Genomic DNA, 13,230 nt, shown 5'->3' on the forward strand with positions numbered 1-13,230 from the left:
TAGATTGCACCATTTGCAAATTATCATATATAGGGTGTACATCTAGAAAAATGAAGATGCGCATTAGGGAACATCTACATGATATTGAAAATACGAATAACATGAATCGTAATATATCAGCTGTGTCGCAGCATTTCATTAGGCACCATGCTAGAAACATCTCGAGTTTTAAAGTGCAAGGAATAGAACAGGTTAAAATTCCTTTCCGCGGCGGAGATTCAAAGCGACGCCTGTTAACAAGAGAGGCTTTTTGGATTTATCACCTAGATGTCCGATCCCCGAATGGTTTAAATAAACGAAATGACCTAATGCTTCATTATTGTTGAAAAGATAAATATTTTTCTTTTGCAACATGTATTTTAATTTATTTTGTACATTGCTATGTAATTTTAATGAGTTAATTGTCATGTGATTGTTTTTGTGCATGTCATTGGATCAAATGCAGTATATATGCAGCTGAGATCAGTGTATCTCTATGGCTCTGACAAAGATCTTACAGATCGAAACGCGTTGCCGTGTCCGTGTGTATGGCATACTATGAAGATGACATAATTTTAATGTTGAAATAAAGAAGAAATTTTTTTACACGCAGCTGGAACTAATTGCTTTTTCCTATTGATCACACGTCAGTCCAGACGGAGCTCCGAGGTCTGCGGTCTACATTTGGTGAGCTGGCTTTTGTTTGTTTTTAATTTATGGTTGGACTGCCTTGCTCCCAGATCATTATCTATTGATGGATATCTAAAGTACTAATATTGTTTATACAAGAATATTTTCGTCTTGCCTACACGGGATAACATTCTCAGAGGTCACGTTTTAATATGGCCACAGACCTGAACAGGGATCGGTCTTTAAAGGCTGCAGAGGTTTTTTCTAATCAGCAAGAGCCAGACAGCAGTGTTACAGGCTTTAATGAATGTCTGAATAATTTGGAAAAACTCCGTATGCAGGAAATGAAACTGTGGTGGGATCATGAAACACTTAACAATTATGTAAGCAAAGAAATGATACCGAGAGGTTTGCGAATTAAAAAAATTCCCACCACAATTTACTCGGATGAATTCATAGAGCAATGGAATACTATTCTAAGTAATTGTTCTCAGAATTTAATGAAACTGATTGTTCGGCAGGAAGAGTCTAAACTGAAAGACATTCAGCAGGAGATGGAAACAGTTAACTCGTCTATACTGCAATATAAGACATTGGCATGGTTTGATTCTTCCATAGCAAAAATAAATGAGAAAGTCTCAGCTTTGGAAGAAGAAGTTATTACCAGAAAAAAGAAAAAATTTGTGCGAGATACTAATGATTACACAAGTAATAAAGTATATGACTGGGGCAAGTGGACTAATTTTGATAAATCTCCTAAGTCCATTCTTAAACATAGCCATGCTCATAAAAAACGCAAATATTCAAGAGCTAGACCTAATAAACCGCATGTTTCCTTTACATCATCAGACCCGGACTCCTCTGATAATTACTTGAGTGCTTCAGATGATAATGCACCAACCAGTGTGAACACAGGCCAACATTTTTCAAAAAACGCAAGAGGCGCGGGGGTCGCAAGCACCACAGGCGCAGTAGGAATTACTACCCGCAAGAAGCATTATATGACCAAGTAATTAAGAATGTGCAAAATTATTCATCCAGAGATTTAACTCCAGATCAAATTGAGATCTTATCTTTGGGGTTAAACTTTGCTCCGGATCAGGACTTTGATTTGTTCACAACTATACTAGATGTGAATAAGTTCATGCGGAACTTGACTGTTAAAAAACACTTTTTGAATGATTCACAAACAACAATGAATGAAGAAGGAGAATGTGATGACAACACTCAGATAATAACTAACGAATTTTTACATATGAACTTTCAGGAGCAGGTGTCATTGGTAACTTTACAAGATTTGGACACAGAAAAAATAGAGACATGGAATATGTTAACCAGTCATCAAATTTTTCCACAAAAAATCCCTATTTTTATCCGGTCCACGCGAGATCTGAGTGTATGGACCGATTTCAAGATATAGTGGAGAAGGAATTGCAAATTTTGTTTAATCAAAAAAATAGTAAATTTAAAAATCTATCCGGCAAGCAATTTATAGCCCTAAGAGAATTAAAATCAATGACAGATATTGTTATAAAAATGTCAGATAAAGGTGGGGTAGTTGTGGTTCTAGATTCTAGAGATTATTATGATAAAATGATTGAGTTATTGTCAGATGAATTGACATACAGGAAACTGGATTATAACCCTTTAGAACAATTTAGGGATAAAACTAATCAAATTATCATGGAAGGTTTGGAGATAGGAGTTATTACTAAAAAACAGGCAGAATATCTGCAAGTGAAAAAACCGGTGCTTCCAATCATATATGGAGTACCCAAAATACACAAAGGCTGCGGCATTCCTCCTATGCGACCGATTGTCTCAGGCATCGGTTCAGCACATGAGCATTTGTCACAATGGGTCGACACATTGTTGCAACCCCTTGTACAGAGGATGCCTGGCTATATTAGAGATTCTAAACAGGTGTTACAAATGTTCTCTAATAAGATGTGGTTGTCATCATATTCATGGCTGAGTTGCGATGTAGTATCATTATATACATGTATCCCTCATGATTTAGCAATAAGAGCTTTGCAATTTCATTTAAAAAGGTTTAGTAACTACTCTATGGATTTAATCAATTATATCTTGCAAGTAGTAATATTTTTGATGTCACATAATTTTTTCTCCTTCAACCAGTGTTATTATTTACAGTTGAAGGGAGTAGCCATGGGAGCAAAATTTTCACCGTCCCTTGCAAATCTGGTTATGTCGTTTTGGGAATATGAATTCATTTTCTCAGATTCCAATCCTTTTTATGGACAGGTGGCATGGTATGGCAGATATATCGATGATACCCTATTAATTTGGGATGGAGATGTATCTGCCATACCTGCCTTTATGTCATATGTAAATTCTAACCAATATAATATTAAATTTACGCATGAACATAATATGGAACATATATCTTTTTTGGATTTGGATTTATTTGGTGTTGAGGGGGAAATAATCTCTACGAAAACACATCATAAACCCTATAGTGGGAATACTATTTTACATGCAACCAGCAGTCACAATAAACATACCCTTAAAGCAATACCAGTAGGAGAACTCACAAGGGTTAAACGTAATTGTAGTGAAGAGAGCAATCTAGATAGTGAACTGGAACATGTAAAGAAAAAATTAAAAAATCGCATGTATCCAGATTGGTCTTTGAATCGAGCACAACAAATAGTAAAAAATAAAAAATGTAATGAAATGATTTTTTCTGGTGGCAACGCAAATGAGACAGTTATTGGAAAGAAACCGTATATTTGTTTTCAGTTCAGTCGCCAATTTCCACAAATCAAGGGAATCATTAATAGATATTTGCCCATTTTATATGAAGATAGTAAATTGGCAGATATATTAAAGCCAGGTATTAATATAGTATCGAGAAGAGCTCCTACATTGGGAGACAAATTATCACCTAATTTATTTTCTCTTAAAAATACAACTAATAAAACCTGGTTAACCTGTAATGGTTTTTTCAGATGTGGAGCTACAAAATGCAAAACATGTAGATATGCAAATGTTACAAAAAAAATTTCTGATGCGGCAAATAAAGTGCAATATACCATAAAACAATATATTAATTGTAATTCAACTAATGTAATATACAAGATAGATTGCACCATTTGCAAATTGTCATATATAGGGTGTACATCTAGAAAAATGAAGATGCGCATTAGGGAACATCTACATGATATTGAAAATACGAATAACATGAATCGTAATATATCAGCTGTGTCGCAGCATTTCATTAGGCACCATGCTAGAAACATCTCGAGTTTTAAAGTGCAAGGAATAGAACAGGTTAAAATTCCTTTCCGCGGCGGAGATTCAAAGCGACGCCTGTTAACAAGAGAGGCTTTTTGGATTTATCACCTAGATGTCCGATCCCCGAATGGTTTAAATAAACGAAATTACCTAATGCTTCATTATTGTTGAAAAGATAAATATTTTTCTTTTGCAACATGTATTTTAATTTATTTTGTACATTGCTATGTAATTTTAATGAGTTAATTGTCATGTGATTGTTTTTGTGCATGTCATTGGATCAAATGCAGTATATATGCAGCTGAGATCAGTGTATCTCTATGGCTCTGACAAAGATCTTACAGATCGAAACGCGTTGCCGTGTCCGTGTGTATGGCATACTATGAAGATGACATAATTTTAATGTTGAAATAAAGAAGAAATTTTTTACACGCAGCTGGAACTAATTGCTTTTTCCTATGAAATCTAAACTGCCTCAGAGCAGACCCCAAAGGAATAGATAGCCCCCAAATATATTGTCGGTGAGACAAGATGAAAACACAAACGCAGGCAGAAAAATAGACTGAGCAAACGATGGGGCCCACACTGACTAGACAGGACAGGAAGGGAAAGACACTGTCTGCAATCACGCAAAAAACCCTGAAAAAAGTCCAACATGTCTGATGCACAAAAACACTGAAGTTGCACGACTTCGCCCCCACTATATCAGCACTCTGGTATATTTTGAAAGCAAAAAGAGACCAATATAAAAGGGGACAAAGCAAACTGGCACATGCAGTAACATATGGGCGGTGATTCAGCACAGCCCCAGCCGGAGCTAGCTGACCCGCGCAAAGCAGAAATAAACAAAACCAGATCAAATGCAAACAGAATAGCAAATGAACCACTTAGCTGAACATGCAGGGAAAGAGCAGGAGACATCAGACCTCAGGAGGCACAGAGAAAAAATCACCAGCAGGGATAGAGGGAGTCAGCTGTCTTAAATCCCAATCAGAAACCCCAGATCTCCAATCGTCTTCCTCATTATCAGGTGGCAAGCCTCTGTCAATCAGATCAGCTCCACTACCTCCAGTAACCACCAGAGGGAGCCCAGAAAGAGAACTCTCAATCTGACCAGCTCCACTATCTTCAGTAATCACCAGAGGGAAGCCAGAGAGAGAGTTCACAACAGGGTTGCCTTTTTTAGACATCCCCTTCTCCATACCTGTACTGCTGAAGCCATTTTGACCTTCCTGATAGAACCCCAGTTTTCAAATCTGACATGTGTCCCTTTATGTTTGGTGTGGAATTATATCCAATTTGGCTTTAGGACAATTCTTTTTGTGTTTTTTCATTTAAGACAAATTAAATGAAGATAATAATACCAAAGAATTTGTGTTTGCAATCATTTTCAGGAAGAAACTGAGTATTATCTTACAGAATTGCAGGGGTGTCAATGCTTTTGGCCACAACTATATATATATATATATATATATATGGATTGACTGTAGGCCCATTGCTTTTTAAACAGAGAATTACATACATTACGTTTATACATACAGTGGGGAAAAAAAGTATTTAGTCAGTCAGCAATAGTGCAAGTTCCACCACTTAAAAAGATGAGAGACGTCTGTAATTTACATCATAGGTAGACCTCAACTATGGGAGACAAACTGAGAAAAAAAAATCCAGAAAATCACATTGTCTGGTTTTTTTTTCATTTTATTTGCATATTATGGTGGAAAATAAGTATTTGGTCAGAAACAAAATTTCATCTCAATACTTTGTGATATATCCTTTGTTGGCAATGACAGAGGTCAAACGTTTTCTGTAAGTCTTCACAAGGTTGCCACACACTGTTGTTGGTATGTTGGCCCATTCCTCCATGCAGATCTCCTCTAGAGCAGTGATGTTTTTGGCTTTTCGCTTGGCAACACCGACTTTCAACTCCCTCCAAAGGTTTTCTATAGGGTTGAGATCTGGAGACTGGCTAGGCCACTCCAGGACCTTGAAATGCTTCTTACGAAGCCACTCCTTCGTTGCCCTGGCGGTGTGCTTTGGATCATTGTCATGTTGAAAGACCCAGCCACGTTTCATCTTCAATGCCCTTGCTGATGGAAGGAGGTTTGCACTCAAAATCTCACGATACATGGCCCCATTCATTCTTTCATGTACCCGGATCAGTCGTCCTGGCCCCTTTGCAGAGAAACAGCCCCAAAGCATGATGTTTCCACCACCATGCTTTACAGTAGGTATGGTGTTTGATGGATGCAACTCAGTATTCTTTTTCCTCCAAACACGACAAGTTGTGTTTCTACCAAACAGTTCCAGTTTGGTTTCATCAGACCATAGGACATTCTCCCAAAACTCCTCTGGATCATCCAAATGCTCTCTAGCAAACTTCAGACGGGCCCGGACATGTACAGGCTTAAGCAGTGGGACACGTCTGGCACTGCAGGATCTGAGTCCATGGTGGCGTAGTGTGTTACTTATGGTAGGCCTTGTTACATTGGTCCCAGCTCTCTGCAGTTCATTCACTAGGTCCCCCCGCGTGGTTCTGGGATTTTTGCTCACCGTTCTTGTGATCATTCTGACCCCACGGGGTGGGATTTTGCGTGGAGCACCAGATCGAGGGAGATTATCAGTGGTCTTGTATGTCTTCCATTTTCTAATTATTGCTCCCACAGTTGATTTCTTCACTCCAAGCTGGTTGGCTATTGCAGATTCAGTCTTCCCAGCCTGGTGCAGGGCTACAATTTTGTTTCTGGTGTCCTTTGACAGCTCTTTGGTCTTCACCATAGTGGAGTTTGGAGTCAGACTGTTTGAGGGTGGGCACAGGTGTCTTTTTATACTGATAACAAGTTTAAACAGGTGCCATTACTACAGGTAATGAGTGGAGGAAAGAGGAGACTCTTAAAGAAGAAGTTACAGGTCTGTGAGAGCCAGAAATCTTGATTGCTTGTTTCTGACCAAATACTTATTTTCCACCATAATATGCAAATAAAATGAAAAAAAACAGACAATGTGATTTTCTGGATTTTTTTTTCACAGTTTGTCTCCCATAGTTGAGGTCTACCTATGATGTAAATTACAGACGCCTCTCATCTTTTTAAGTGGTGGAACTTGCACTATTGCTGACTGACTAAATACTTTTTTTCCCCACTGTATAAATGATATCACCTCAGAGGTGTCTTTTATCAAAGCTAAACAAGCCTAGTTTTTCAAAAGTCTCATGTTAGAAGAGACCTTCCATTTCATTTAATAATCTACTTTAAGGCTGTGTGCCCACGTAGCGATTTTTAAGCGTTTTTGCCGCGATTTTCGGCGCGAAAACGCAGCGAAAATGTTTAAAAATCGTGTACAGAACGCCCCCCATGCATTCCTATGGCATTCCGCACATGCTGTGCTAATGCTGCGCCTTTTTCCGCGGCGGAATCGCATCACGGAAAAAATCGCTGCATGCTCATTCTTTTGTGCGGAATCACAAAGAATTGCCGCGATTCCGCACCCATAGGAATGCATGAGAATCGCTTACTTGCCCGCATGTGGCTATGCCCACCATGCGGGAAGTTAAGCATCTCATGTGCAGTTGCTACCCACGGTGTGGAGGAGAGGAGACTGTCCTCCAGGCCCTGGGTACCATACCACTGTAAAAAAAAGAATACAAAATAAAAAATCGGGGTATATTTACCTTCCGGCGTCCCGCGCTGCATTCCGGCCTCAGCGTTCCCAGTAATGCCTTGCGGCACGGTCCAGTGATGACGTAGTCTCGCGTGACTAGCGGTCTCGCGAGATCGCTATAGCAACGCGAGACTACGTCATCACAGGTCTCGCAAGGCATTACTGGGAACGCTGTGGCCCGGGAATGCAGCGCGGGACGCCGGAAGGTAAATATACACCGATTTTTTTATTTTTTTTAGCATTTTAACATTCTATCTTTTACTATTGATGCCGCATAGGCGGCCTCAATAGTAAAAACCTGGTCACACTTGTCAAACACTATGTTTGACGAGTGTGACCAACCTGGCAATCACTTTCCAAGCGATGCTTCAAATCGCTTGGAAAGTGCTTGAATATCGCACACGAAAATCGCGGTAAAATCGCGGTGAAATCGCGCTGAAAAAACACGCGATTTCTGGGAAGGAGTCCGGTTTTTGGTGTGCGTTTTAACACGCACCGTGGGCACATAGCCTTAAACTGACTCTTGCTTTCCAATATCCTTTTTAAAATGTGGAGCTCAAAACTGAATGATTTGTAGTGAGGTAATAGTACATTGGGATCACTGCATTCTTTTTATCTTTTTACACACCCTAAAATCTGATTTGCTTTTTCAGTTCCTGCCTGGCATTGAGCACTGCTGCTTCCTCCTCCTGCTCTGTAGTCCATAGTAGTTTTCTATTTAGTGTATATGCAGCATTATAATTTTCATGTATGGTACAAACTGTTGTTATTTGTGTCTATGATTTGTGGCCATATGTGTATTTAGGGTACGCTTTTGGAGATTTTGGTGCACAGTTTCATATAAGATTTAAAATTTAAAATGATCTTTTGTACAAATTGTATGCATATATGTATGCTTCTAATTGCACTTTGCATCTTGCTATTTAATCTGTGATTATCGTTCAGTGTTTTGTAATCTTTGATTGTTTTTCTTATTTAGCTTGAATCAGGTATTATATGTATCATAGTGGGGCTAGGGTCCTTGGCCTATCTCAGACTTGCCCTTTTTTACATTGTACCAATGGGTGTTTATTAACCTCTTAGTGACAGAGCCAGTTTGCAGCTTAATGACCAGGCCAATTTTTACAATTCTGACCACTGTCACTTTATGAGGTTATAACTCTGAAACGCTTTAACGGATCCCGCTGATTCTGAGAATGTTTTTTTTATAACATATTGTACTTCATGTTAGTGGTAAAATTTCTTCGATATGTCTTGTGTTTATTTATGAAAAAAACTGAAATATGGCAAAAATTTTGCAATTTTAAAACTTTACATTTTTATGCCCTTAAATCAGAGAGCTGTATCACACAAATTTCTTAATAAATAACATTTCCCACATGTCTACTTTACATCAGCACAATTTTGGAAACAAAATTTTTTTTTGTTAGGAAGTTATAAGGGTTAAAAGTTGACTGATTTCTCATTTTCACAACAAAATTTACAAAACCATTTTTTTTAGGGACTACATCATATTTAAAGTCATTTTGAGTGGTGTACATGACAGAAAATACCCAAAAGTGACACCATTCTAAAAACTAGACCCCTCAAGGTGCTCAAAACCACATTCATGAAGCTTATTAACCCTTTACGTGCTTCACAGGAACTAAAGCAATGTGGAAGGAAAAAATTAACATTTAACTTTTTTTTGCAAAAAAATTTACTTCAGAACCAATTTTTTTTATTTTCACAAGTGTTAAAAGGGATAATGAACCACAAAATTTGTTGAGCACTTTCTCCTGAATACGCTGATACCCAAAATGTGGGGGTAAACCACTTTTTCAGCGCACGGCATAGCTCGCAAGGGAGGGAGCGCCGTTTGACTTTTTCAACGCAGAATTGGCTGGAATTGAGATCGGATGTCATATTGCGTTCGGAGAGCCCCTGATGTTCCTAAACAGTGGAAACCCCCAACAAGTCACCCCATTTTGGAAACTAGACCCATTAAGGAACTTTTCTAGGTGTGTGATGAGCACTTTGAACCTTCAAGTGCTTCACAGAAGTTTATAACGTAGAGCCATGAAAATAAAAAAATCATTTTTTTTCAACAAAAATGATCTTTTCGCTCCAAAATTTTTATTTTTACAAGGATAACAGGAGAAATCATACCCCCACAGTTGTTGTGTGATTTGTCCTGAGTACGTTGATACCCCATATGTTGGGGTAAACCACTGTTTGGGCGCATGGCAGAGCTCAGAAGGGAAGGAGTACCGTTTGACTTTTTCAATGCAGAATTGGCTGGAATTAAGATTGGACGCCATGTCGCTTTTGGCCCCTGGTGTGCCTAAACAGTGAAAAAAAACCACAAGTGACACTATTTTGGAAACTAGACCCCTTAAGGAACTTATCTAGATATGCGATGAGCACTTTGAAACCCCAAGTGCTTCACAGAAGTTTATAACGCAGAGCAGTGAAAATAAAATGATCACTTTTTTTCCTCAAAAATGATTTTTTAGCCCATTATTTTTTATTTTCCTAAGGGTAACAGGAGAAATTGGACCACAAAAGTTGTTGTGCAATTTGTCCTGAGTATGCTGATACCCCATATGTGGGGGGGAACCACTGTTTGGGCGCATGGGAGAGCTCGGAAGGGAAGGAGTGCCATTTTGGAATTCAGACTTTGATGGAATGGTCTGCAGGCGTCATGTTGCGTTTGCAGAGCCCTTGATGTGCCTAAACAGTATAAACCCCCCACAAGTGATGCCTTCTAGGAAACTAGACCCCCGAAGGAGCTTATCTAGATATGTGGTGAGCACTTTGAACCCCCAAGTGCTTCACAGAAGTTTATAAACGCAGAGCCATGAAAATAAAAAAGCATTTTTTTTCCTCAAAAATGATTTTTTTAGCCCGCTCTTTTTTATTTTCCAAAGGGTAACAGGAGAAATTGGACCCCCAAAGTTGTTGTGCAATTTGTCCTGAGTATGCTGATACCCCATTTGTGGGGGGAAACCACTGTTTGGGCGCATGGGAGAGCTCGGAAGAGAAGGAGCTCCATTTTGGAATGCAGACTTTGATGGAATGGTCTGCGGGCGTCATGTTGCGTTTGCAGAACCCCTGATGTGCCTAAACAGTATAAACCCCCACAAGTGACCCCATTTTGGAAACTAGACCCCCCAAGGAGCTTATCTAGATGTGTGGTGAGCACCCTATTTCTCTCTGCTCTGATGTGCGATCACATCAGAGGAAAGAGAAATTGCAAAATCGCGGTTTTTTTTTGCGATCACCGTTATAGGGTTAATAACTGCGATTGCAAAAGGGGGGTTGGTAAAAAACGACCCGATTCATGTTCTCTGGGGTCTCGGCTACCCCCGGCAGCCGAGACCCTGGAAAAAATCTGACACTGGGGGGTGCTATTTACTTTCTCCAAAGCGCCGTGAATTAACGGCGCTGTGGTTTAAGTGGCCTTAATTACCGCCGTTAAAAGGCGTATCGGCGGTCGTTAAGGGTGTTTTTAGGAATCTCTGTGCAGGATCTGTTTTTGTATAATAAACCTGTATACATTTTTGAGACTCCTCTTGCTTTACATCTTTTATATTTAGATCATTAAAAATCTCCATAGATACAGAAGAGCAGGATTCCTCTGTGTACTGTGTATGGGGACATAGCCTCCACCCACTAGCTCAGACAACTAAACTTGGTGATAGAATATGCAGATGGGAAAACTTTTGGAAATTGCAGGATATCAACCATAAAATGAACAGAATTAGTGGTGTTATTTCTGAGCTAGACAAATGACAGCTTATTCAGATAATGCATCTGGAACTGCTTTTGTGTTTTTTGTTACATTTTTACTGAGCTTGAAATATTTTATGAACATGCTGTAAATGGCTAAAAAACAGCTTAATAATAATAATAATTCTTATTTCTGTAGCGGTAATATATTTTGCAGCACTTTACTATTACTATATAGTGTTCTATTGTCGAGGTTCATAAAACATCACTGTGTTGCTTTGCTAAAAATGTATGGGTGCTAATTATACTGTTTCTAGTACTTTTATCTAAAAACCCATTTCCCATTTTTTTCAGGCTCAATAACACGGCATGATATTGACTCGCCTCCGGTTTCAGAGCATGTAGTCAGCATTTACCGATATGAAGATATTTTCATGCCTTCAGCAGCCTACCAGACCTTCTCCTCTCCTTTTTGCCTTCTTCTGATCGTTGCGTTGACCTTTTATCTGCTAATGGGAACCCCGTAAGGCTGCATTTGTTAACCTTTTGATGTGACACGGGATATATGGACTTATTGTGCTCTCTCTTGTGCTTGACATATATGTCATTTTCTGCTGGAACAACATGCAATATGTTATATGTTAATCCAGTAGTGACTTAAAATTTTACAGACGAAGAAGGTATTGATGAAACTAATGTGATGGCTATATAATCATTAATAATGTGCCAAGATTCAGAACAATGTCAGATGCTTAAACCAGTGTTAACACTGTGTTTTACTTAAGGTATCGCTGTAATGCAGGTTACTTGTGGCAGCTATGGCAGCTTTCATGGGGGGATCTTTTAAAACTGCATATCTTTAAGGTTTCCAAATCACAATACCCTCTATAACCCTAACCTACTGTAACTGGTTCCTCCACATGCAGATGTACAAAATGGACTATGCAGAATAACATTATCTCATCTGCTACATTTATAACAAACTATTAACTTTCAGTTTACAAACAGTGGTTTGTTGAAGTCATTATAGATTATTTTTTGTTCTCCAACATGTTGTATGGGTTAGGGTTATGTGAAAGTATTTCAGATATTCATCTAGCTAGGTTTCGTAATTACTTCATGATAATATGCAAAGGGTCTAGAACAGATAAGCGTAAAATGTTAATATCCCTTCAAGTCAATAGCAAGAAGGAGTTAATGCTTGGGACCCTGATAGTATAAGCAGAGAAAGGTTCATGGTTTGTATCACTGATGGTAAAGAGGCTAATAGGCTCCTCTCTGGAGGTCTAGGGCAATAAAGTGGTTCATGTATGAAATCCAGGTAATATGTTGCAGATAAGAGTTTAATTTCAGTGTCATTGGTGGTCTCTGGCAGGGAAAGTGTTAATGCCAGTATTCCTGGTGGTCTAAGACAAAGTTAGGGTTTATGTAAAAGCACCCAATGGTCTAGGATGGGTCTAGGACTGTGTAGGGGTTAATCCGTCATACCTTAGGTCCAATGACACCTCCTCAGGCTCCAGGTGAAACAGAATTCCAACAGAAATTAAGTTGGTTTTTTTATCAGATTCTGGAAATCTCTGCCCAGTGTTCTGCTATTGTTTGTATGATTGTCATAGAAATGTGCCAGAAAATGCTTTGTTCTCAAGTAAATAATAAAAAAATATTACATTACAGTGAAATATCTTGAAAACAACTGCCCTAAAAAGTATCTAGAATGCTGGCAAAAGTATTTAATGAAAACATGCATAGTACACTAAGTAACAAGATCAAAATAATGTCATAAATATATGTTTTACATATATAATACAGAAATGTGCTGTGCATAAGGGAGAATAGCTCTGCCTTGTCCCCAGGCTAGGTAATTTACAGGCTCAGGGTATGTTCACACAGTGCGGATTCTCCCGCGGATCCGCAGCAGATTTGCCTCTGCAGATCCGCTGCAGATCCACAAGTCATGTACAGTACACTTTTAGGCAATGGAAATTAATAACT

At 38.8% G+C, this 13,230-nt stretch overlaps 1 protein-coding gene across 1 annotated transcript in view; it reads left to right on the forward strand.

The window, feature by feature from the left end:
* FRRS1L (ferric chelate reductase 1 like) overlaps nucleotides 1–12,911 on the forward strand; it is an 84,696-nt gene extending 71,785 nt beyond the window's left edge. The window contains exon 6 of the mRNA XM_073587756.1: nucleotides 11,593–12,911. Within this exon, the coding sequence (XP_073443857.1) occupies nucleotides 11,593–11,765 (173 nt within the window). The 3' untranslated portion in view covers nucleotides 11,766–12,911. The remainder of the gene's footprint in view (nucleotides 1–11,592) is intronic.
* The last annotated feature ends 319 nt before the right edge of the window (nucleotides 12,912–13,230 follow it).

The sequence above is a fragment of the Dendrobates tinctorius genome, unplaced genomic scaffold, assembly GCF_039654945.1.
Source record: "Dendrobates tinctorius isolate UK_male_01 unplaced genomic scaffold, ASM3965494v1 ptg000102l, whole genome shotgun sequence".
NCBI classification, from domain to species: Eukaryota; Metazoa; Chordata; class Amphibia; order Anura; family Dendrobatidae; genus Dendrobates; species Dendrobates tinctorius.